The sequence below is a fragment of the Protopterus annectens genome, chromosome 9.part0 (genome assembly GCF_019279795.1).
Source record: "Protopterus annectens isolate FY-2018-M chromosome 9.part0, PAN1.0, whole genome shotgun sequence".
In the NCBI taxonomy this organism is placed as follows: domain Eukaryota; kingdom Metazoa; phylum Chordata; order Ceratodontiformes; family Protopteridae; genus Protopterus; species Protopterus annectens.
In genome coordinates, this window is record NC_056743.1 from 1,579,425,409 (window position 1) to 1,579,453,204 (window position 27,796).

At 40.2% G+C, this 27,796-nt stretch overlaps 1 protein-coding gene across 1 annotated transcript in view; it reads left to right on the top strand.

Moving 5' to 3' along the window:
* The window catches only part of LOC122810723 (glutamate receptor ionotropic, NMDA 1-like), a 451,545-nt gene extending 426,034 nt beyond the window's left edge, over positions 1-25,511 (top strand). The window contains exon 6 of the mRNA XM_044082286.1: positions 25,274-25,511. Coding sequence (XP_043938221.1) covers positions 25,274-25,511 — 238 coding nt within the window. The remainder of the gene's footprint in view (positions 1-25,273) is intronic.
* The last annotated feature ends 2,285 nt before the right edge of the window (positions 25,512-27,796 follow it).

The window sequence follows — 27,796 nt, forward strand, 5'->3', positions numbered from 1 at the left end:
ATTTCTGCATAGTGGGGGGCACACCTGACTGTTTCTACATTTCTGCACAGGAGTGGGGGGGACACACCTGACTGTTATTACATTACTATGTGGGATGGGGGGGGGCACACCTGACTATTTCTAAATTTCTACACAGGGTTGGAAGGGCACACCTGTTATTACATTACTATGTATTATGGGGAGCACACCTGACTATTTCTAAATTCCTACACAGGGTTGGGGGGCATACCTGACTGTTATTACATTACTATGTAGGATGTGGGGGGCACACGTGACACTAGTACACATTTGCTATGACTGTACTGGTATGTCAGGTACTCCATTTCATTCTGTATTGCTAACTATCATGCTGACTAGAGGCATACCATTGTACTACAGATCGTGGCTTTGGTTGCCCTACATATTATTGTCTGACTTCCTACCCTTCAGAACTAACACCCCATTGCCTGCCCTGCTGTGGACTGTCTGTGTAGGCCTGGGGAGAAGTTAACCATAGCCATCATTCTGGAGCCATGGCACAGGCTCTGTTTGGGTTTGTCTACACCTGTCCTGCTGGCTCTGACTGTTGTTGGGTATGTGAACCTTCCTGACTGGCATGTGTGGGTCATATGGACATATGTCGCTCAGCAGATTTCCTGCAGTGGGTTTTGTCACCCTGTGTAGTACTGGCTACTATGGTGACTGCAGTATGTGTTACAGATGTCATGGTGCCACTATGGGTGTTTACTTGTCTGCTGCCATAACATTCAACCACCCAATTCACTTGCATGCTCACATCCATACCATAGCTACGGGTAATGACACATTCTATTCCATTTGGCAATTGGTGGGTTGACTGACTTACCTTGAGGGTGTGCCAGACTTGCAGATGGTGCTGGAGGGCTGCCTATGTTGGATGCACATAGTACACTCCCTATACATGGTTGAGCACAAATAGTGTCATGTTTGGCATCCCTTTTACTGTATGTGCGAGTCAGAGAGAGGTGTCATTCCCTGGGTCCCTACTGCATCAGTGCATTTGCTATGCATTGCCTATTTGCCAAGGCCAGAGCATACTGGGCACGCCTCCTTCTGCCTATTGAGGCAGGCTCAGGTTGTTCCTCCTCCAGGTCACTCTGTGCCTGTGCAGGCCTTGGCATTGGTGGAGGCTGTGTGGCCCTGCCCCATGCTGTTACTGCTGCAGCTGTTTCCCCAGGATCATATTGTGTAGCATAGCACATACCATAACAATTTGGGTACATGTAGCTGGTGAATACTGCAAGGCTCCACCAGATGTGTCCAGACACCGGAACTGTGACCTGAGCATCCCAAACACAAGCTGTATTATATGTCTGGCCTGTGTGTGTGCCTCATTATGGCGTTGTTGTTCAGGTGTGTGTGCACTTCTGATGGGTGTCATCAGCCACGGCTCCAGTGTGTACCCAGTATACCCCACTAGGTGACCATAGGGAATGTCCCCACTGGTAAATCTCTGGTACAGCTGCGTCAAATGACATATGTGGGAATCATCATAGCTTCCAGGGCAGCCAGCACACACATTCATTATAATACCATGGGCATCACATACGACCTGGCAGTTGATGGAGGGGATGCCCCTGCGGTTGATGTAGGCCCTACCCTACTCACCAGGTGATGCTTTGATGCATATGTGCGTGCAGTCTGTAGCACCCACTACCCCAGGGTATTCTGCTATTTGGCGGAAGAGTCGCATATTGCTGGTCAACACCTCACAGGTGTTGAGGAAATATATGTGCTCACTGGCATGTACTGACATGGCATCCAGAAACTGGTGGAATACTCTGGATGCTGAAGCCTGTGAGATCGCCATTATATCCCCCAGTTGTGCTTTGGGAGGTACCTGTGGCTAGTATACCGATGTCTACACATACATTGGTATCCACTGGGATGGGTTCCCTTCGGTCAGTTTGGTGTGTCAGGTGTGGCCGGCACAGCTCAACAATTTGCTGTAAGAGTTCTCTGTCCACCCTATAGTGCTCCACTATCTCCAGCTCATGTAACCCTGGTAGGTTACCCTGGGTCTGTACAGTCTTCTCTGTCTCCACACTGTGGGTTTTTCAGCAGCATTCATATCCTCACCACCCTCAGCACATGTTGTTCTATGTTGCCTGCTCCAGCCTTTCTCATTTTGTAGGTTTGTTAAAATTTCCCCGATTGTATACACCGGTGGTGTAGAGTGTGTGAAAAACCAGAGGGGAAGGTGTTTGCTTAGTTTATAGTAGTGTTCTGGGCTGGTTTGGTCTGCTGCCTGTGTAATTGGCTTATTCTGATACATTTCACCTGCCATCTACTCTAGTTCTCCTTGATTACCTTCCTACTGCTGTTTTCCCTTCCCATTGCCTCACTGTTTAAGCCCGTGTGCGCGCCGCGCAAACAGAGTGCACAAATGTGCACACTGCTGCTATTTCCTGGTTTAACTTCTTTTTTCTTCCTATAAAACCAGGCCTGCAGCACGCACACCCACATAGGCTTTGTAAACAGTGCTAGACAGGTTTAGACACACCCCCTAGCTTAGCTGTGCTAAGCTAGGAGCAAACCTGAGCCACAGGGCTCCAATCCGCTTACAGTATGCCTGACAACCCCTCACCCCCATGATGTCACCTACCTCCTAGGCTTACACCAAGCTATTCCTACTCTTACACTGTTGGGACCTGACTCTCATCCTGGGGAAAACTGGGATTCACTATCCTTCCCCTCATTTGAATAGGATTGCTTGCTAATGCATAGTTACATGTCTCACACTGAGCATCTCACCTTAGCAACCACTACTCACTGGCCAGGTTGTCTTCTGCCTACCATTGACTTGCATAGCAGAATACTGATTTTAGTTAGAATGCTTATTTTAGGTTTATTTTATTACCCCCCCCCCCCCCGATCCCATTTACGCACCGCTGCCCTACGCTTAAACAGCCGAGATCAGGTAAAAAAAAAAAAAAAAAAAGAAAGTTTTTTTTTTTGTTTGCAGTGCCAGTGGCCTTATACTTGGCCATTGGCATGCTTACTACTTGATATGCAGCCTTTATTCGGAGCTGGCATAGCTCCATTTTGGATTTTGCAGAAATGTACTCGGTTACTAACAGAGTACATTTTTGCAGATAGCACTAGTCTTGCACAGACTGTTGCGAGCTTCCTGGATTGCAAAATCACCTCATTTGCATGGATTTCACCTGCAAATGGGGTGATTTGCATACCAGGGCTTAGTCCGTGCAAGATTAGTGCACTGCGGGCTGTTCCTGGATCGCACGGCAGACATATTGCCTGCTTGAGTTCCTGCACCGATCTTGCACTCCGTGCAAGCTTTTGAGAATCCGGAGGGTATATGTTTTGTATTAGAATGCATGATATTGAAAGCAGAAAACAGAATTTTGCAAAGCTATATTCAACTGTAAGCATTCCATATAATTGAATTTTTATAATCTCAAATGTGTTTAACACTGGCAGAAGTGATCAAAACTCATCTGACCACTTCTGCCAATGCTAAGCCCGTGCAAGATTGCATACAGTGGGGATCAGGGAATTGCCTTTTCTGAACGTAGAGAGATCTTGAAGTTGGTATATATAATTAGCAAGGGGTATGGGGGTTGCATGGGGACTTGTCCCCTCCCCCTGCAAAAATACAAATGTTTTGTTTTTTCACTGTTTTGGCTTTCAATCTTTTAGGATTGATTGTTAGTGTCTCAAGATTTGTGCACTTCAGTGTTTAAAAGTACATCCATTCAAGCTTATGTAGCACAAAAACATATGCTATCATTAACTCAGCTTTTAAAGCATAGATCACACCACTACACAAGTATCGTTCGTCATGTAGCCCTTTTTCTTCAAAATAAAACAAAAATAGCTTCTGTAAGGGATGACTACTAAAAATAGCAGCTGGTCTGCATTGCATTGCGGTACATTAAGAGCCATTCCATAATTCACAAGCACAATTTATTCTTACAAGTACATTTTACACCTTTAGTATAACTAAAAATTATTCAACCTTGTACTCAAGCAAAGTGGGTACATTATATAGATTTAAAAAAAATCGGTATGTCACAGTGCATACTACATAAGCTGTGTGTGCCAGTATCTGTTAATAATGGTTAAAGGGGATTATGTTACAGTGAGTAGATTCTGACTGCCTTTGTAGGAGGGAGCACACCTCTTTTTACCCCAATGTGCAGTGCTGCTTCCCCTACACCAGGGCTGGCTTAAAGCTAAATGGTGTCTTAGGTGAAAGGGCTCCCTGGTGTCTCCCCACCTCCATGCATACACACATGCACAGCACTTTGTGCCCCACATCCTGACCAACCCACACTATCCAGATTACTTTTTTTCATCCTTTCCCTTACAGTTTGCCTTCCTGTTAAGGTTTTTTTTCCCTGCATTTATTCGTTCATTCAACACATTTTTAGGAAGCAAGATTGCCTCCAAGTGTGGAAACAACTGCATTAAGCCGGGGGTCTGGAAGCTGCATGTCCCACAGAACCATAGGGGCTCTAGATGTTCTTAAGTACATTTTTAAACAACCTTTTCATTGAGTGATGTTCTGAATAAAATCATGATTAAGGAAAGAAATGTAAGGAATTTGTACAACATGACATACAACATCCTCTAGCTAGCATTGCTAGCCATTCATTAGATAATTCATGCACTGCATCTTTTTTTCCTCATTATAAACTACGTTCCATGAGACAGCATATATTAAACTCCAGTGAAATTTTAAAATCAACTATTTTTTGATAATTTTCTAGTAATGTAGATGAGAATTGTTTTGAGTTTCACTCTTTTGAGAGTGTAGGAAGAGCACAGTCATTCCTAATTCTAAGATTCCTGTATAACCTTAAAGTATTGGCCAGAATATTCATATAAATATTTTCATTTTACTATGTAGCTATAAATAGGTTCATAGGTAGCTACTAGGCTATTGGCCCTAGGGCCTATATAAGCCTAGCCAAAAGGGTACCCAGGCTTTCACCACCCAAGAAAATTATTTTCCTGTGCCCCTGTCAAGCAGAGCCACAGAATTGATCCCCGGGGTGAATTTCCTATTTCCCATCTAATTATCAAAATTTTTCTTGAAGAGTGCTAATGAAGAGCTTTGTTTTATATAGATAGGTAATTTGTTCCAGAGTATGGGAAGTCTCTGGGACAAGAATTTATCCCTCCAGCATGTTCTGTTTATTGTGGTGACAAGGTTTAGGTCCTTAGAGCATGTAGCTCAGAGGAATCGGGATTTCTTTAAGTGGAGCATGTCCAACAGCTCTGGGTTTGACATAGCTTTGTATGTTAGGCAGATATCGCCTCTGATGCAATGGAGTAAAGCTAGAGTTTTTTGAGACTGTCTGCGTAAGACATCTGTTTGAGGCTGGTAATCCTCTTATGAGGTATTTCTGCAGCCTCGCAAATTGTCTGTGTTTGCCTGGCAAAAATCCTATTTGCTACACACTGAGCTGCAGACCTACCAACTGTAGCAATTTACACCGGATTTGACTAAACATTCTTTTCTAGCTCCGAACTGTTTTGCGAGAGGAGAGAAAGAACCTAGTCGTTTTTAGGCTTCATATTATTGTAGAACCTGGAAGAGCATCATTTTGCTGTTGGCCACTATGCTCATATGAATATTTTCTGATTTTCTCTGTTGTTATAAATTGCCCTTGTTTGAGTAGCCACATTGGTCTTCCAGCCACATTTACATGTCACTGTATAGACAACTATCTTGAGATGTATTTTTTGTTTTTACCACCTAAACTCTCCAAATCTATATAGATTAATGTGGTTGGCAATATCTGCAGTATTTACAGCTGCTCAAACTTGTGCAATGAGCCACCCACAGGTTGACATAGTAGCATTTTTCTTTTTACCACCTAATCTCTCCAAATCTATATTGATTAGTGTGGTTGGCAATATATGCAATATGGACAGTTGCTCAAACATGTGCAATGAGCCTCCCACAGGTCAGCATAGTAGCATCAAACAGCCCATAGCTGCTCTACTTTACCAAAATTAGCTTACAGTTATTCCACGTTACCCTCAACAGTTAGTAGTTGTTTTGTATAGTGCATATTCAATAGTTACTTAGCACATCTAGTGGTTTCATCCACAGCAAAGTCTAATAATTTTCTCCTTTAATTGAATATAGTACTCTGTGTATTTCAATCAAATTCTCCAAATCCCTGGACTAATATGGAAGGTCATATTGCTAGTCCTTCTGTTGCCAGCCTCATTGTGTAGCCGGATGCTCAAAAATAATTAACGTTTACTTAGTACAAGACATTTTGTTTGTGAGGGATGGAAGTATTTAACAATCATGGAAACAAAACTCAAAAAAAGATACAGATTGTGAGCATTGCACAGTTAGAAAACCGTGTGCAAACCCACACCAAAATGTCTTATGCTGAGGCTATAAAAATTCCTTGCCAAAACATCCTAGATAGACGACGACTGGGTCTCAGCAAAAATGTAACTCCATATCACCTTCTAGCACATGTACAGCAAGGAGTCACTATTATTTAGATTATCCCAGATTCAGGAAAAAAGACCATTCTAGAAATAAAAATGTTTTAGTGATTGGTAACTATATTTAGACACACTTGATTATCCTTTCACTAAGCTGGACAAAACATGATGGTGATGGTAAGTAGTCTTTCAAGTGACAGGATCTCTAATATCTCATGGGTCCTTACAACCCTTTCCCTTGAGAAATACAACTATGATATAATGTTGGTCCATGTCAGAGTGAATGACTTAACATGTAAAACCCTTTAGTATTGGCAATGAGACATTTGGAACTTTCCATTCACATCAGAAACACAGGAAAAACTCTTGGTTCTGAGTGGAATCCTTTCTTCTACAAGAATATCATCTAGATAAAATAAAAAGATAATTTACTTCATCAATTGGATAATTAGTTTCATTCCAGGGTGATCCACTGTGTGTCTTCATCAGATGAAATGCTCTACATTCCTGCTTGCTTTGCCAAGGGTGGTCTGGAACTCTCATTCCAGGGTTTCTGCATTCTGGTTAAATAGTATATTGCCTTTTAAAGGCAAGCCCAGCTGATGGACATTCCAAAACAACTAACATATCAAATCCAAAATATTAGCACATTAAAGGTGGTTCTGCTCAATACCAGAAGTCTCAGCTGCAAAATGAAATGGCACCTACACTGCTTCTTTTTCTCAACTACAAAATGCCCGACTTTGAGGCTCTGAGCACATCCACTTCTGTGTAATTACTGACACATGTTTTAAATGTTCAGAAAGCACACCTTCCCTCCATACCTAGGTTTGCACCTACCATACTTAGTCCTGATGGCAACAGTAGTGGTACCTCCACATATGTCAGGGACTATATCACCACTGGACAGATTCCCAGGGATCCACAAACACAGCCCATGGAGGTCCAAATCACACTAAATAAAGCCATCAGTTTATAGCCAGTTACATGACACCCACTGTGACCCTTGATAATCAAGAAAGGTTGCTATGTATAATTTGATGAACTCGCTATAAACAAAAACATCATTATTTTGGGAAACTAACTATCCAGCAATAAACTGGAGCACTTGCATCTCCAATGTAGCAAATGCCCAAAACATAATAGATTTCATAAACAAAGGCTCCCTGGAACAAATTAACAAACGCACTTAAGGGCATAACATTCTTGACCTAGTTGTTGCAAATATAACTTCCTCGTGTGCCGTTTCCTTGATATTCTCTTCCCTGGTTATGCTGCATCGTAAACTAATGACCTTCACCAGCAGAAACTGTAAACCTGAAGTTAGAGACCTCCGAATTCAAGGATTTCAAATATACAACTCTCATCAAATTCTACGATGAAGTTTAAAGATTCATTTATTCCATCATAACCCAAGGCATTGCCTCAGCAGGGTGCTACATACAAGAGTTCTATGCCCACTTAGCTGTTTGTATAAAATCAACACTATTTACCAGAACTAAATATAAGGAAGGGTAAAGGCAAACCACACATACATAAAATGTACAATAAAAGAAAAAAATCTCCTTAAAGTCTACAGAAGATCGAAGACTCCTTAAATCAAGGCCAACATTAGAATAGACTAAAACCTTAAAAATTATATATATTAGGACCAACACAGCCCATCAACTTATGTTAGCATTTGAAGCCGAGGATAACTACAAGCCCTTCTTTAGTTAAGTTAGGAAACAGAACTAATACCCAGCATTGCTCAGAAGTTATCCAGGATGGCACCACCTACTCCAGCCAAATAGTAGACGTTGCCTTAGACACAATATCCCATGTTGGTATAATTAGTAAGCTAAATGCTTTACAAGTCTGTCCCTATGTGTTAATATGGATAGTAAAGTAACTGAAGGACAGAACCTATATGGTGCCAGTGTCTCAGACCACAGAGGTAACTAGTGATGTAATGCAGGGCTTGATGCTGGAACCCCTTTTACTTGGCATGTACTTTTCTGAACTCCAGACCACAAACCAAGATCACTAGCTAAACAAGTTAGAGGATGACTGTAAGCTGGGCATCATTGTCAAGTCACCCTGTGACACCCAAGCCCAGCAACAAGACCATACAGTTGTAAACACCTGCAGTCCTAACAATGGGTTTAAATTGCATGCTAAAAAGTGTAATACTATCACATTTGCTTTATTATCCCCTCTCATATATGCCGTAGACAATACTCCACTTCAAAATGAGTATGTTGTTAGAACCCTTGATACTTGGGATGATAAATTCGCTCTCCTTTGATCAGCATAATAGTAGTGAGGAAGTACGTCTGTTTAGAGTAGCTGATCACAAAGGGGCTATGTTCCATATCCAAGGTCACCGTCCCATTATATTCGGCATTGATTAGGCCTGTTATTAAATGCAGTGTCCCTTTTGGGATGTACTTCACTAAATATATCAGATAACGAGGGTTCCTAACAAAGATCACCGACTTAAAAATCCCTACACTCCCAGAAAAGACTAAAAGCACTGTTGATTTTTTTTAGTATTTTACCGACTTCTAAGGAAAGATCTGTTCCTTGCTTCCAACCCTGGATCATTTGCATCTCCACAAACTGAATAGTCCCACAAGAAGGGATCTAAATACTCACCAGCAGATAAATAATACAAGGAGGAGAGATGGGTTCATTTATCAGCACCTTTCCCCCCTGTAAACTAGACTAGACTAGACCCCCTCTGCAAATTAAGAAGTTTGGTTCATTGTCCTCCTTGAAAAGAGTACTGAATAATTAGGTAGTTGCAAAGTCACCCATGGCTTGATTGGCCCGACCCCCCCCCCCCCCCAAGAGAAGCTCTGTCTGGGGGTGGGCACTGCCAAGGTGTAAATGGTCACAAGACTCAACCTCATATTTCCTATGATCCTACCAAAATTGTTTGCATTCAAATGACAGTTTAAAAAAGGAACATTCCTGTTTTTGGTATGATAATAAACCATCAAATTGCCAATACTTACACCTGTGTTTTTTTTTTCTAACTGTCCTGCAGATCTACAATATTTTAAAGGGAAGTCATGCTGGACAGCTCTATACTGCAGCTTTTCTTGGAGAGGGACACTGAGAAGTCTCATTCACACAGCCCTCTTCTAACAGTATTGTTTTTGATACCTCTGGTTGTTTTTCACTTACAGATTTCTGCATTTCCTTCTGTACAGTTTTTCGCCTTTTCCAGCAACAATACAAGATCTTGGTTTGACTGCTTGACATTTTACTTCAGTGTTAATCTGCCAGCTTTTCTATTGCTTTTGTGTTGTTGCATATCCCTAGCTTACAGGTCTAACAGTCCAGAGTTTATCTCATGAAAGTATTTATGTGACTGCCGAGTTTTCTTCCGCGTTTCCTTTACTTCCTTTGATTTTCTAAGTATCTGTAATATAGCTGTAACATACAATTTGCTTTTCAACTTTCTGCCCATTAACACAAACTGATGAAAAAGTGAGTCCCTGTAAAGGAGCATTTCCGTATTCTAATACTGTAATACTCTGAAATGGCATACCTCAAACTTACCCAAGAATGGAGTTCTGGGTAGCAGCATAGACTCCATAGGGTGGTTACCGGGGCAAGAGTTGTATATATTAACTGCTTTGAGCATCAACTTTTGTGCGCAGTATCCTCTTGGTAAGAGAACATGGATCACAGGATGCACACCACATTAGGGCTGGCCGCTCAAAAGTGTATAAACTGTCTCTAGGTGATTCAGTCATGTCAACTAGTGTCCCCAAAAATGGACATTGGCTTTTGCCTGTGAAAAGTGAGTTGAGGATCCAGCCTATAATGACATATGCCAGGGACCCATGCTAATGGTGGGAGGTGTGTATGTGCCTCTATTGGCCAGTGTGTGACTGCCATAAAGCCCAGCAGTCCTAAGACAAGAGGTTACTGCCTTGGTCAGTGTCCATTTGCCTAGCTTGGGTTATCTGGGATAGCACTGTTGAACGCAACCTAGACTTGAAGCCAGTCAGTCATACCACTCAAATGTCCAGATTTTTGGTGTGTTCCTCCTAAAATCTGTAGTTTTCTGGCAAATCAGTGAAAACTGAAGTCACTAAATAATGACATACATTTGAGTTTCAGACCTTATATCCTTCAGAAAATGCAAGGTAACACAAATCCTGTTTTCTAGCAACTTTTTAAGTTTAGAACAACAAAAACTTAAAAATCGCCCAGTTTTTTTGTCCCCCTCCCCATTATTTTAGGCTGTGTCTAGATTTCTTGCTGTAAGAGGTTGATAGGTGTGCAATCAACCTGCCAAACATGAACTAAGAATTGCTACACTCAGTGTTTGTTCACTGGCAGGATGCAGCTTGGAAGTGGATGACATAAGAGGGAGAATGGACATCCTATGTGTCCAGAGACACGACAGAAGGATAGTTCAGCAAAGTCACTTTGCTTGAGATCCACAGTCTACTATTCAGAGTGGGAGGGGGGCAGACTACAAATGGTGTGGAAAGTGTGTTGAGAAAGAGGCTTCAAAAGAGTGTGGGATGTCATCAGAAATAGTGACAAACTCATGGCAGTCAGACTCCAGTGTAAGGACAGAACAATATTCATAATCTCAATGGATGCCTCACAGCAGGGTTGTGATAGATAGGAAAACAGTACATTCAGATTGCAGATGCAGGACCTACTAGATAAAGCAGGTCAACATGAACTGGTGTCGATAATGGAAACTTGAATACACATCAGGAGAAACAGAATAAGATATGAGGTCTGAGTCCACATTGGTGGGGTAACAGAAATAATGGAGAGATAATTCTAGACTTCTGTCTTGCAACTGGCTTAATAGTGGTTCAGCAAGAGAGACAGTAACAAGAGTGGCCACATGCTCCTCCTAGTAAAGAAAAAGTCTTTGGGGTAGAAACAGTGATTGTAAAGTCATCCCCAGTGAAACAGTCGGCCCACAGCATAAATCACTGGTTGCCATAATCATCTATAAGCAGTGGTTAGCAAATACTCTAGGTTAAAAGAGACTAGGCTGAAGATATGGAAGCTGACTGGACAGAAATCACAAGTGTTCAAACAATTAGTCAGAGCTATAGCACCTCAGGAAGAGGAGGATATAGGCAGATTTGAAGAAGAATGGTAGTGCCTCAAAACAGCGTGTGTAAGGACAATAGAACAGATATGCAGCCAAGCCAGGTAAGGATGCACGGTACATATGAATGCTGGTGGTGGAATGCAGAAGTCCAGGAAGTCATCAAAAGAAAGGAGGAGTGCAGGAAAAAGTGGAGACATGAAAGATGGACCAGGCTAAGAAGGAATACCGGTTGGCTACCAAACAGGCTAAGAGAGGAGCTGCAATAGCCAATAACAAGGCAAAGACATTCTACTAGCTTCTGGAAAGTGACTCAGTAGATGGCACAAAGAAACAATATCAGGTTGCAAGACAAAGACAGAACCATAAAACTAGTCAGACACCCTTTGTAAGGCATGCCAGCAACAACCTGCTAACTAATCCACAGGACATCAGAGGCAGATTGAAGGAGTACTTCCAGCAGCTTCTGAATGATGAAAACCCCTCAGAAGATGTAATGCCCCAGATACAGCCTACAATGAGATAAGAGAAGGAGCCCACCACAGAAGATGGAAGACCAGCACTAAGGAAAATGAAGTCAGAGAAAGCAGCAGGTTCAAACGAGGTCACAGCAGATATGATCAAGATGTTGGCTGAAATAGAGAAGAAATAGCTCCTGAGGGTACTCATAGAAGTATGGAGAGAAAGGCGTATCCCAGATGACTGGAGAATAAGCATACTCATGCCAATGTACAAGAACAAAAGGGACTTTCACAACTGTGGGTAGTACTGAGGTATCAAACTCCTGCCACACTGCACAGAAGTTCTGGAAAAGGTGACTAATAAATATGCAAAGTAATAAAAAGTAAAATAGAAGATGAGCAGTATAGATTCAGATCAGGATGCAGCACTACAAATCTGATGTTTTCAGTGAGACAGATAGTTGAAAAGAAACTAGAGAAGGGAAAGGCTAAGTGGGCATTCCTAGACTTGCAGAAAGCATATGACACGGTCCTAAGAAAGCTGAATTGGGCAGTTCAGCGGTGGTTTAAGTCCCAGAAACATTGCCAGAATAAATGCAGACTACATACAAGGATGTGTGTATGAACAGTGTTCAGACTCGCACAGGGGTTCCCGGTGGGAGCGGGTGTGTATCAAGGTTCATCTCTGACCCCACTTCATACAAGTGGACTATATTAGCAAATAGGTCAGAGGGAGCTGATCAACAAAGCTGGAAATAATGTTGCATTACAGGCAGACTCTGAGCAAGAATTCCAGCAAAGGATCAGGAAGTGGAATGCACAACTGAATAACATGGGATGAAAAGGAGTACAGATGATACAGTTTCCATGGCAGCAAATGGCAGAAAATCAAAAAAGCTGAGAGGTTAGACAGAAGGGAAGTAGTGGAACAGATTAGCAACTTCAATATCTGGTAAGGTAGTTGAGAAGAAGGGAGGTCTGAATGAGGTGGACAGAGCTGGAATCAAAGGGGATGGAGCCAACTGACACTGAGTGTCAGGGATAGTATATGAGAGAAGAATGCCAAAGAAGCTGAAATGTAAGGTGTACAAGACAGTGCTGTGACTGGTACTACTGTACTGTATAGTAACCTGGGCTGTAAAGGCAGAGCAGTTGAAGAAATCAGAGGTGATGGATATGAAGGACCTGAGACCAGTGGTAGAATTGGCTCTGTAGGACAAATAAATGATGAAATAAGAGCAGAAGCTAAAGTGGCTCCAATAGCAGAAAAGGCCAAATAAAACAGATTACAATGTTTCAGGCACATGTGCAGAAAAGCAGATGACAAGTTGATGATTAGTTGGGACATACAGAAAGAAGTCAAGAGAAAACAAGGGCAACCAGAAGAGAGACAAATGGAGTGTGAGAGAGAAGACCTGCAACAGTCAGGCATAATTTTCGAAGAAGGTAGGACAGTAACATTGAATCAAGAGAGATGGCAACAGTTGCCAACACCAACCCCATGTAGAAAAAATTGGAAAAAGGGGATTAATAATGACGATGATGTGAGAACACAATCCTCAAAGCGTTTTGCTCAAGTTATTTCTCAGGAAATTCTTTGTATTTTTTTTTATATTTCTCCTTATTTCTCCCTTTCATCACAATCAAATGGACTTGAGGTGACTTACTCCCATTCCTGCATAAACCTTCCTGACTTTTATAATAGATTCATAGGTTTCCACTAGGCTAAGGACTGCTGTGGTCTTTATAATCCTTGCCAAGCAGCCCAAATGTATCCCAAGGGTGATATTACCTAAATGGTTGTGTTAAGGGGTGTTTTTTAGTCCATGATTTAACTTCACAATGGTATCCATCAGCGATATACTTGTCAGACCAGGAGTACATTTTCCATTTCCCATCCACCTTTCCAGGTTTTCCTGAAATGGGTTAGTGAATGGTTGTGCTTCTCATGGATGGGAGGCATATTCTCTCCAAAATATCCGGTTTAAATTGCAAACAAAGTTTAAATCCTTGGATCTAGTAGTTCCGATTCTTTTTATTTTGCAGATATGCAAACAGTCCATCAAGGCAGGATCCAAGGATCTCTTGGATGCCAGTTATAAAATCACCTTTAGTATTCTGTAGCAACTACAGTATAGGGATAGGGCTTGGCGACATTGTGCATAGGACATTGTGTTTATGCCTTGTATTCTTTTTGTAACAAACCTCTGTGGGCACTCCATTTGTTGCATGTGCTTGGTCAGGTACATACTGAAGGGAGCATTAGACTTAATGAGGACAGCATATATGACATCATCAGATATCTGCTGTCTTCAGATTATGGACTTTAATACACTTATCATACTTTTATTCGGTGAGCCTGTCGGCTTAATTATCTCAGGGTGCATCAGTGATGATTTACACATGTGGAATATACAACTTCTTTAAAATGAAAGAAATAGGATAGATGCTTTTCATTACCAAGGCAGCCATGGAGCACATCAGGTAACAATTCTTCTGTTGGATCAAAAGAACACATACCTCTCAACCTCTTATTTAAACAATCAGGAACAAAGACAAAATTAAGGAGAGGACAAATTACAGGGACAGATTTTAAAACTGCTCTTATAAACTTAGTTGGTAGAATAATGGGCTTTACTTTAACTCATTCTCTCCAGTACAGCTCTTTTAAGTGCGTACGTTTAATTCCCAGTGGGTGTGGCTTGAGCCTTTAAAAAATGAAGTTATCGCCTTACAATTCTAACAAATACTCATGGACAGAGGTCAAACGTCAATACAATTGTGTTTGCCATCATGTATGCTTCAAGATAACATTTTCTGATACCTTGTATGTAACACGGTTTTGGAATTATTAATGCAAGTATGAACAGGCAATATTTGATGCCTAGAGGTGCAGTAGGAGGTAACTGCAGAAACGCCTGGAGGTGCACTCTGCTGTAATGAGTTAACATGCATTTTCCTAAGTCTATGAAGCATGAAAGAGCTTACAGACTATCGCCCCATAACCATTCTGTTACCCCTTGCAAAAATACTAGAAAAATGTATCCACAATCAACTCCTCCACCACCTCCTGACCCAGAACCTATTAACCGGCTCCCAACATGGCTTCAGACCCAAACAAAGTACCAACACTGCCCTTTTATCATTCACCAACTCCATACATCACCAACTAAATGTAGGCCAACTTGTCTCCTCTATCTTCCTCAATATGTCCAAATCTTTTGACACCGTCTCCCATCAGCTACTACTAAACAAACTTTCTTCCCTTGGTCTTCAGCCCACCTCCCTAAACTGGTTTCCACAGCAATCTCACTAATCGTCAGCAAGCTACCAAATGGGAAAACAGTCTTTCCACCCTTCTACCCATCTCTGTTGGTGTACCCCAAGGCTCCATACTGGGCCCACTCCTCTTTACTATATTTACAAATGACCTCAGTTCAGCTACTAATCATGCCTCTATTGTACAATATGCTGACGATTCCACCCTTATCTGTTCAGCCTCAACTCCCCAAGAACTTCAGGCAAAAATGCAGTCTTCCTCTCAAGATATAGAAAAACATCTAGCCAACCATCAAGTTATTCTAAACTCAAATAAAACTAAGATAATAGTCTTCACAAATAAGAAATCAACTCATTGCCAACCCCCGCTCTCCATCCTCTCCTCCAATAGAATCAAGTTACTTCCAACTGACCAAATTAAACTTCTAGGCATAACAATTAACTCTCATCTAAAATTTGATAAACATATTTCACTGTCTATCAAAAAGGTGCATACCAAACTAGGAGCACTATATAGAGCAAAACCATTTCTAACCAACAACGCTTGGCTGGCCACTGCCCGGTCTCACCTGGTCTCAACTCTCCTCTATGGCTCTCACATTTTCACCAATCTGCCTAAGAAGGACCAATAATCTTGAAGCCTGTTGCAACAGAATTGCAAAATTTGCAACCAGTCATCCTCATACAACCCACAACTGCACAGCCCTCTCTCAACTAAACTGGCTTGAACTCCCTAATCTTTTATCCCTCAACCAACTTACCATAGTCCACAAAAATTATCCACCATCCCAAAGACCTCCCTGCACTGGCTAACCTAGTTCAACCTAACTAAAATCTCGGACCCCTCAGATCATCAGAAAAACTAATGTTAAATGTCACCTGCTCCCACAACCTTCACGGGGACTTCCTCTACTCTTACAAAATTGCCAAGCTATGGAACACACTTCCTCGGTCAGTCATAAAAAAATGGCTTTGCACCTGCCATAATCCAGGTTAATATCATCCAAAAAATCCCTCAACTGCTGTCTTCCCTATTCCTACCTCTTTCGTCAGTCATCACACCTATGAAGACAAAACCCTACACCTTGGAAGGGAGCAGTCCGCTCACAAAACTTTGCTTACAACTGTATGCTCTCCCACATACTGGTAACCACATGTAATCTCTGTATCTTCTCTATCTTCTCAGCAGCTGTTTGTCCAATCCTTACATAGTCTATCTACAGACAAATAAGAAAAATGGCAGCTGTTGCAAGACAAAGGCGACACTTAGTTGGCAAATACTTTATAAATGAAAAACAACAAGTCCAGTACAAAAATCAAAGCAACGTCCTTCCAGGGCAAGCAATAAAACAACAGTATACAACAGTATTAAGCGCTTTCGGCTGGTAAATGACTTCTTCAGGATTCTGTTTAACTGTATCATCTGTAATTTGTATGCTGTACCATGCTTGCACGATTTGAATGATTAGTTACTATGTAAGTATTGAACCTGTTGCATTTGAATCTATGCTATCGCTCTACCTCTGAGGCCCTGAAGATATTACCATATCGTCTACAATACATTTTCTCTATCATGCTGTATTCAACTACTTGCTAGCTCTATTTTCAGCTGTTTTATGTCTACTCATACTATGTTTGTATTTTTATTTTTTTTTCTATATCTGGTATGTTTGCATTTTTTATATCCGGAGCTTTTCTCCCCGGGTCTCCTCTGAAAACGGGCTTTTAACCCAGTTGGACACTACCCAGTTAACAAATATAATAAATAATAAATAAATACATAATAAAAGAAATTCAAATGATTAGCAATATTTAGTGAAGGCAATCCTCCATGATTTGCTTAAAAATAACATCTTTTTTTAAACACCTTTACTGCGGTGGTGGTGCTGCGGTAGCGTTGTCGCCTCACAGTTAGACATTGCCCGTTCAATTCTCAGTTAGAGCATCTTCTGTGTGGCAACATGCGTGAATGGGCATTCCTTTGTTGAAGGTTGTGCATTAGGCCCGGCACGTAAAATTCTACTGCCAATCATTAGCGGACCGGAGTTCCGCTGTGGCGACCCCTAACCGGGAAAAGCCGAAAGACACAAACATTGAATTATCACTTGTGACAAAGGTAAGATTACATTTATACAAAATGAATCAAACTGTATTAACAAATGGACAACAAACATACTTCACACATATTACTACATATTATATAACCTAAGCAACATTACGTAAATTATTTAATTCCTGCCCCCACTTTTTTTAAAACAAGAAACATCTTTATTAAGCCTTCACTTACAACATAAGCAATCCTACATTTTTATAAATGAAAACAAACGACACAGACACAATCCTAGTTGCAAGCATTTTACATCACAAACCATAATGACACTCCCAGTTGCAAACATTAGACATCACTTATAAGTTACCCAATTGTTTTCAGTCAAGCATTACATAGCTCAAGACCTGCCTTCTTTTAAATCTCATTCCTCTCCTGTATGTATTGTTCCACAATTCCTATTTTTTCCCTATGTCGTCTGCTTCTTCCCTTTTCTAAAGATGTCAATTCCAGTTGTTTTATCTCGGTTACTATATTCACAGCTTCTAATGTAGTTGATTTAGATTTTCATTTTCTAGTAATTGCTTTTTTGGCAGCTACCATAATTAGCCACAGCAAGGCCTTACCATGTCTAGGCAATTACAATTTTGTATTATAGCTCAGAAAAATAATCTCTGTTGTCACACTAATGCACCCCCTCAGCATCTCTGACCCTGCATCCCACAGGGAATCTTTAAAGTCCATCAACCCACCACACTCCCAGAAAATGTGTTCCCAAGTACTTCTTTCTTCCCTGTCACACCAGCAACACTGTTTGTCTACTTGAGGAAAAAATTCCCTGGAATCTACTTAGAGTATAAAAATATCTATGTAAATATTACCAAGCAAAAATCCTAAATGTTCCAGATGTTGTTGCATATTTGGGATACATACATATATCCTCCCATTGTTTATTTGTGAATTGCTTATCCAGTCTCTCTGCCCAATCCTTTCTAACCTCCTCTGATTTATTCTTATAATTATCATGCAATAGGATCATATGAAGTTACTAGGCTAATGGCCCTAGGGCCCTTACAAGCCTAGCCAAGTTTTCCATGATCAGCACCGATTGCCCCTATCCAAGAGGGACACAGCTGGAACCTCGGGGGTGAATTTAAGGTTACCCATCTAATTGTCCAGATTGCATTTGAAGATAGCCAATGAGGTGCTCTGTTTGGCAGTAAGTGGGAGTCTGTTCCAAAGGTGTGGTAACCTCAGGGAAACAAATTTGTCCCTCAGAAGGTTCTATTAATCTCACATACCATGTTAAAGTCTTTAAAGTGAGTAACTTGTATACCATTTGACTTACAGAGATGCAGCATTTCCAATAAAGCAGGGTCAGAGATTGCCTTGTATGCAAGGCAGAGATTGCCTCTGAGTAGTCTGTATGAAACAAAATAAAGCAACAGTGATTTTAGATGATCCACATAGGACAGATGCTGCAGACCTTGAATTTTTCTTGTGAAGAATCTTTTTGGTCTCTCCAGTTGCTTGGAAAGGTACATACCAAAAAGGGTGTTGTACTCAATTATTGGTCTAATGAGGGAAGAATACAGGGAGGTTATGAGATCTTTATTTTCTGGAGGCAATGCCCTTACCTATGAGATGAGCACTATAGAATCCCCTTTTTACCACTATGGAGACATGGTGGTCAAAGGTAAGGTTGCTGTCAACCTATGTGCCCAGGTCTCTTACTAGTGAGTGCATAGTTAAGGTATTGCTATTGATGTGGTACTTAGCAAGAACATCGCTTTACCAAAAGGGATGATAATACATTTTTTTGCATTGAGTTTAAGGCCATGACTTTGGCACCAATCATTTGTTTGTGTAAGACCCTTTTCTAAGATGTTGACATCATTTGGAGATTCTATGACAGCTTCCAGTTTGCAGTCATTAGCAAACTTTGCCAGCCACAGACCTTTAGTTTTCACTTGTACTTCAGAAAAATAGATTTCAAACAGTAGAGGTGCCAGGACTGGTTCCTATGGAACACCACTGGTTACAAGTCTTCTGTTGGAAGTGGATTCCCCTATTTTGACAATATGCATTCTATCAATGAGCCAGTTAGTGACCTATCTAACGATATAAGGGTTGATTCATAGCTGAATGAGTTTGTCAATGATACCCGAGTGGGGGATAGTGTCAAATACCTTGGCTAAATCTAGGTAGGCTGTATGCACAGATTTCCCCACATCCAGGGACTTGGTGACTGTCTCAAAGAAGTTCACCAGGTTTAACAGACATGATCTCCCTTTGATAAATCCAAACTGAGTAAGGTCAAGTGTTTTGAGATTACCTATTATCTTTGTTGATAAGGTTCATGATGGTTTGCTTCATGTCCTTGCAGATAATGCCAGTCAGGCTAATAGGTCTATAGTTCCCGGGGTCAGTGGAAGCACCACTTTGTGCAAGGGAATAATGGTGGCCATTTTTCATTCAGCTGAGATGAAGCCAGTGTACAGTATGATTGAAAGGAGTACCCACTGGTGTTGTTAATTCTTGTTGGAGGCCATGTAGGACACAGCATGGGATGTTATCAGATCGCAATAGATAGTGTTTTTGGCCTTAGAGTGGCTATTTATGACCTGCTCTTTAGAGACACAATATGCTGACAGGTGGTAGGGATGTCATGGGGTACATGTGGAGCGGACAGGGGAGTGAAGTTTCCACAGAACCTGTTGGCCAGCAGGTTAGCTATGTCCACAGGCTCAGTATATGTGTTATCATTAACTACCAGTTCGGCACAAATCTGAGCCTTTCCTTTTAGGTTACAGATATAACTAAAGAATGCCTTATGGCTGTTCTTAGTTGATAAAGGTAATTTGGATTCATAGTTTGCTTTGGAGGACTTCACAAGTCTTAGTCACGTGTTTAAGCTGAGGATTAAGCTTTTCCAGTTTAGGGCTCACTTCCTGTTACTCAGACAGCAAATTCTTCCTGTTATTATAATGCCTGTTAATGGCAGTTGTCCACCAGGCACGTTTGCTCTTCCTTGAGGAGCTTCTCTTGGTCCTATCAGGTATGGCCGAGTCATTGCAGTTATGTTTGTATAAAGCACTGATGGACTACTTGGCATAGTTGCCAGTTACATCTGAGGGGGGAGGTGCAGTGAAGCTATTTATACCATCCTGTAAGAGGTTATCATCTACTTTGCAGGATTTTTTTAGTTTAGTTGCTGCTGGGGGGGGGGGGGGGTCAGGTGTAATATTTACTTCAAATGAGACTGAATTGTGGTCACATCTCACCAGGGAAGACCTCACAGTGGGGGTGCTAGAGTGGTCCCCCATATTGATAAGCACCAGATCCAGGATGTTGGCACCCCTTGTGAGGGTGTCATCCAGCTGGTCCAGAGCATTGGAGTTCATGAAGTCGAGGAACCTTTGGGCAAGTGAGTGTGAGCATGAGTAATCTACCCAGTCAATGGATAGGTAGTCAAAGTCACCAAAAATCATGATGTTCGAATGTATCTTGATAGACTCAAGTAGATTCAAATAGGCAGAGTGGGTGTCCTGATTTATGGAGGCTGTCCTGTAGCTGGCAATAACTTGAATAGGTGTCCTACCAACAGTTAATTGCACCTGAAGTATCTCCAGGAAATCATACTGTTTAACCAATCTGGAGGTGCATTTATCTTTAATGAATATTGATACAGTACCTCCTTTAGTCTTCACTCCTTCAGTTTGTGGTCTGAACATGTGGAAGGAGGTGTAACCTGATATGGCTCTCCACAACCTTGAACCAGGTCTGTGTGACTACACAAATGTATTCATCTTCTAAGGTGAGGACTGCTTCCAGCAAATGCAGTTTTATGTTAAGACTCCTAGCATTTAGCAGCACAACCTTGAGGTTGTTTTTAGATGGAGTTTTTACATTGGTTATTTTGTCCTTGCAACACTGCCTAAAAAAGGCACTATGGGCATGTCAAGAGCCTTAACCAGTAGCCAAAATCCCAGGGGTGACAGATGAAAATCATCTCTGGCAAAGCATCGAGGTCTGTTGATCATGTCATCCCAAGCTGACAGATACTGGAGCCCCCTTAAAATGACACGAAAAACTAAGCCAATTATTGAAGTCAATAATTTTCTGTTTGTACTGACACATCATCTAAGGCTAGGGACATACCTACCTGAGACACATAGCTCAAGAGCTCAGTCATCATGTCTCTAATCATATAGTCCAGAGAGGTACATCTCAAGTTGTTCACACCAACATGGACTATGAGTCATAACAGTACCTGTTGTTGAGAGACTTGAGTGCATATGGGATATGGCATATCCAGACACCTAACAGACTGATAACCATGACCTTTTCTTTATCCAGCTTGGTGAGAGGGACATGTCTGTGTCTCCTGATGGAATCACTTATGACTAATATGTTTGGTTTTGTGTTTTGCCTTAAGGGCTTGATAGGTGAGACACTCGTGCGTGAGCTATTATGTGTATTATGTTCTGCAGAGGAAGTATTGTGTGTAGTGTGCTTGTGTTTGTGAGGCCACTGATGTTTAGGTATGTTTCTGGTGAGGACCTCCACATATGTAGGTATGAGATATGTGTGATATGAGTTTGGGTGGAGTAGGAGGTGAGGTGTGCATACTAACAACCCACTCATTTTTTATTATTTTTATTTTACATTTGTTGACCGGAATGGTCCGACTGGGCACAGGCCCATTATCAGGTGAGTCCCAGTGAGAAAAGCTCCACGGTAAGTCAAAAGTTTTAGCAATATAAAAATCATACAATATGAAAAAACATACAGTAAGTAACAGCATATACATAGATTCAAGATATTTAGGCAAAATTAATTCAATAGGTATACAATTTTAGACAGCAGACTAGTAGCCTACACTGTACAAAGCAATACAATAGGTGAAATTAGGCAGTAAGGTATATAGAGTGGAAGAAAGGAAAGGAGTTAAGTGATACATGGGCATAACCAGTTCTTCGATAGGTGTAAGCTGAGTTTTTAAAGAGAGTAGAAGTAGAGGCTTTAAATCAGAGTTGTAGGTAAATTATTCCAATTTTTAGCTATGGTGTGAGAGAACAGAGCTTTTCCTGCTGTATTCTTGGCCCTTGCAATACTGAGGAAGGGTTTGTCAGAGGAGCGAAAGGGTCGGTCTGTACTATAGTGTGTAACAAGTTGGCCTAGTGCAGGGTTTTTTTTCAGGTTGTCTTACAACCTTGTAGGCAATGATTAGCTGGTGATAGTTTATTAGTTGAGGAAGTTCTAGCCACTGCAGTTCCCCCAGAGCTTGGCAGTGGTGGGTTCTATAGGTGGAGCTATTGGCAAATTTGGCGATTTTATTGTAGCATGACTCAAGTTGCACAAGGTCAAGTTTTCTTAGATTGGTAAGAATTGGTGAGGCATACAGAAGCGCTTGGACAAGATGTGAGTTTGGCAAGGGTGATCCATGCTTGACTAGTGAGGAAATTCCTGTGTCTATATAATGTTCCCACCCCCCAAAAAACTACCCTACCCCAACTTCGAATACCCCTCCCTACACCAGTCCTCACTTTTTATTCATTGTTCTCCCACTATCTCCTTCCCTTCTATTCTTTTCAGTTATGCCCTCCCTCAATTTCCCCTCCACCCATCTATCATAACAAACTTTAACCTCTCTGTCTCACTGGTTTTAACCGCTTTATCTCAATGCTATCATTTTTGTAGACATGCTGTATTATAACCCAACAAGAATTATGAAGGCATTATTCCTTATATATGACATTGTAACCTAATGTAATTTTCACATGATTGTAAATGATATTTTGTTAACTGTTAAATTTTTAAACTCACTGAGGAGCTTTTCTCCCCGGGTCTCCACTGAAAATGAGCCAAAGGCTCAGTTGGACTAACCCGGTAAACAAATATAAAATAAATACATTTTTATGGAACTTTGTAATAGTTTGTGAGATGTGGACATCAAAGACTAAGTTTTTATCAATTTCGATGCCTAGGAGTTTTGTATGATCAGTGGGAGAGATCATAATGCCATTTTTGGAGGAGATAGTGAAGGATAGATGGGTAGATATGGTTTTATTGGGGGTGAAAAGTAGTAGTTTGGTTTTGTTAGGGTTTAGGATAAGTTGGATCTCAGTAATCCATCTTTCCACAGAGCTAAAGGATTCCTGGGTGAGTTTTTATAGAGTGGCTAGTGATGGAGCAGAACAGATAAGAGTGGAATCGTCGGCGTATTGTATAAGTGGCGCATGCTGTGTGGATGAATGGAGATTGTTAGTAAATATGGAGAACAGAAGTGGACCTAATATTAAGCCTTGTGGGATGCCGATGGTAGTTGGGAGTGAGGGGGATAGGGGGACATTTTATATGCTCTACTAATTAATCTTTTTGTAATGGCAGCTTCTGTTCTAGATTCTGCTAAAACTCTATCAGCGCTGGTCTTTCATTTAGCCCCCCCCCCATTTCTTTCTCTTTACCTATACTCTGATGTCAATCCTTGATAGGGAAAGCAATCTCTAACCTGCAGTCCAAATAAATTATTGACCTCTTCCCATTTTATTACCATTCCCTCTCTAGTTATTTCTTCCTAATACCATGGTTCCTTTGTCAGTTTTCTCCAATTAATTCCAGCCCCCTCTTGCCTATTGTCTGTATCCCTAATTGCAATCACCCCATTAGTAGAATCTTCTTTCTCCAGTTCCATGTTGGCTTAGTTCTTCAAATACTTTCTGCTGCTTTATAAGTATACTATTCTGTATGATTATTGATATTCTCCTTAAAGACCTGCATCCAAAATCCCAGCTCTCCTCATTTCTTGAGGTTCCCCTGTTTCATTATCCCTTACTACTTTGAATTATAGTTTTTTGTGTGTACTATGTACAGGAGTGATCACAAGAAAACAACTTTTGAGGAACAAACCAAAAAGGTGAGACAACAATCTTGACAGATGAGAGGTATGCAGGTTTTTGGTGATATTTTGTTCAAATTACTGCTTCATGCAGGAGGAAGACCTGCAAATCCTATATGCTCTCCATATCCACGTTTTAATATTTCCAAAGATGATGTTACTCAGAAAAAGTAATTTTTTTACATGAAAAATCAAGCACTTACTTTCATTCATTTAATCCACAAATTCAGAGGAAGGCCCTATTCTTGCAACACAGTATGAATTTTTCAAAAGCCACGATAATGAGGAGGAATGTAATTTAAAATGCTTAGCTAAATAGCTTTATCATTTTTGTGCTATTTAACTCAACAGGGAAAATGAAATAAATCATTAAACCGATAATTTGAAATCAATGCTGTGACACATCTGTTTGTTTTTATGCATTTTAATATACTGTATAATTACTGGTTGAAGACCACTATGCAACGTACTAGCATACACTGGAAATGTGACATTTCAAGAATGAATTTTATTGAGCTACACTTAACACACTAATTCTTTATCAGAAAAAAAAATCACTTTATATTTTGTAAAGCAAAGGATTAAAGTATTTACTTTTCTCCAAGGTTGTGGGACCTCTTATTTGAATATAAAATCTAGGATTGGGTTATGATGTATTGTAAAGTATACAAGGAGCCTGCTCTCATGCAGAAATTACGATAATTATTTTTGCTGAACAATACAGCTCATGCCCTTTGGCAAAGGCTGAGCAGCACATTTACGGAGATCTGTTTCATTGGGATGAAGTGGATACCTTTCACAAACCAATCATGTATGAAAGCTGTACTGCAGAATAACCTAATAACTTAGATCTAGCTGAAGAGGACAAAAACAGACCGTCATTGCCTGTCTAGTGCATACTAATGACAACAGCAGTAACTGAATGTATCCTGTCATCTTCCTTAATGTCTGTTTATAGAAATTGTTCTATAATGCACAAGAATTTATTTTTCCAATATCTAAGCATGTGTATCCTAACATTCCTGCCCTGTCTTTGTTTCTTATTTTTAAAGTAAACTCCATGCATTTATCTGGGATTCAGCTGTGTTGGAATTTGAAGCTTCCCAAAAGTGTGATCTGGTCACTACTGGAGAGCTATTTTTCCGCTCTGGATTTGGGATTGGAATGCGGAAAGACAGCCCATGGAAGCAGAATGTTTCTTTGGCCATTCTCAGGTACATTTTTGCCACAGTTGTCAAACTTTATAGAGCAATATCTTCAAAGAGAAAACTGAGGAAAATTATCATGTAATGAAAAGATATTTTAGTGCGTCATATCAGTGACTGAGTGTTTTATAATCCCTTATCCATGAAAAGTCATCTGGGACAATGGTATTTCTATGATTCCATGATATAACTGTTCATATATTTTTCTGGCTAAAAGGTCATTCAGCCTTCAATGTAATGATTACAGCAAACTCAAGACCAGAAGAGAGGCCATCCAGTTAATAACAATCATGACCTACAAGTGGAGACTGATAGAATGGTCTCTGCAGTTTGTGCAAGGGGCTAAGAGTATGAATTGGTTAGATCTGCTATTTCTAAGATTTATAATAGCCCTAGATCTTCTGTTTCTAAGACTTATAATGATTTATGATCTTATAAGTATGGTGAAAGTGAATGTATGATAAGAACTAATAAGCATGCAACACAGGAATCAACTTTACGTAAAATGTATTTTGTTAATATTATAGTATTTTAGTGATGAAGTAGTTGCTTTAGTTAAATACTATTGGAGTTTTTTTATTTAAATTTAGAGATTTGGCAAGTGTATTGTGTTATATACAGAGTATTTCTTATAGAATGGGTAGACATTTAAAGGATATCTTAGTTCGTAATTATTTTTTGCTACCTCCTCCTGTGGTAGTTAGTCCTCTTAATTTTTCAGGTACATATAAATGTGGACATTGTAATGTTTGTCAGTATATAGTTAAGACATTTGATTATATTAATATTTCATTTTTGCACTCTGATAGTTGTAATTGTGGAACTGATGGCATTGTTTATGCCCTTAAGTGTCCTTGTTATTTATTTTACATTGGGGAGAGCAAGAGAAAATTTTAAATTGAAGCTGCGAGAGCATGCTAGGAATATTAGACAAAGTAAACTAGAAAGCTAGTCATTTTGCACAGTTTCACAATTCAGACCCTACTTTATTAAATGCAACTATTTTAGAGAAGATTTCTGCAAGTTTTTTGTTCAGATAACGCATACAAAAGGAAACTGTTGTATAAAGAGGCTGTTTTTATTCTTAAGTTTAATACTTTGGAGTGTAATTGGAAAGTACTTAATTGCTTTTTTGTTTTTATTTGTTGATGCTTAATTGATGATGGTATTTTAATCTGTTTGTTTGAGATGTTTTCTTGTACTCCTTCAAGGTTTTGTATTATCTGAGGTGTCAGAGAGAGAATACAATTTTTTGTTTTTGTGTGGGTTCTTGCCTTTGGTCATTTGGCATTTTGTTTAGTGTTTTGTGTTTTTTTTGTAGTTATTTAAACCCACTGGATTATAATAAAAACAAAGTGTTGGAGTCCAAGAATTACAGGATTATGGAATGGTACTAATGTCATATATGTTGTGGAGGAAAGAAAGAAAGAATTGCATAACCAATATTGGCAAAGAAATATGAGTAACATTAAACCTAACAGAAAGCTAAATAGGAGTGCTAGAGTATATGGTGATTTGGCAAAAAATGCATACAACCTTACCTGTATTTACCACAGTATAAAATTATCAATCAGATCCAGGTTAAAGACTTGCAAAACACTTAAGAGAAAAACATAACTATGGTTAGGAAAGACTGTCAGTGGAATAGTACATTACATCAAATACTACCCTTCTTTGATGTCATTTAGCTGCTTTGTGGAAGTAATATATAGTTAAGCAGTTCTCTTTGCTTTTGGTTTGTTCTTGCATTACAGTTATTTTTTTTTTTGGGGGGGGTGTTTAACGTTCGTCCTGTAGAGAGATGCCTGGAAGGTATTCTTCCCCTCCTGCTCACAGTAGTGAGCCTCCAGACTTTGGCACCTTTCTAGGTATCCTAACTAGGTTGGTCATTTTATCACAGATGATTAGTAAATCAAATTCTTGCTCGGATGTTCTAAATGGGAATGACACTTCCTGCTTGTAGTTTACCATGCAATCAATTGGAATTAAGCTCAAGGCAACTGACTGCTCGTCCCTCATCCCAGGATATGTCATCAGGGGATGTATCACAGCAGATGCAGTATTTCTGAAGACAAGAGGAGAACATCCACTTATGTCCATAGTATATTTAAAGGACATTAATACTCGGCTGGAAAAATGTATTTGTTTTTCAGAGGAAAATCAGAATGCAGATAGTTTCTACCGAGAACACATTACTAAGTTTGAATGCAAACTTATTAAATACAAGTCTTTTCAATGGAATAATGCATATTTGAGAGAACGTATACAGTGCCAGCATGTATCACAGGGTTTATGACTGTTTATATTCTCTAATATGTTGTGAAAAGTAGTGACTTTCAAAAGGAATCACTTTCTTTATTTGATAATTTA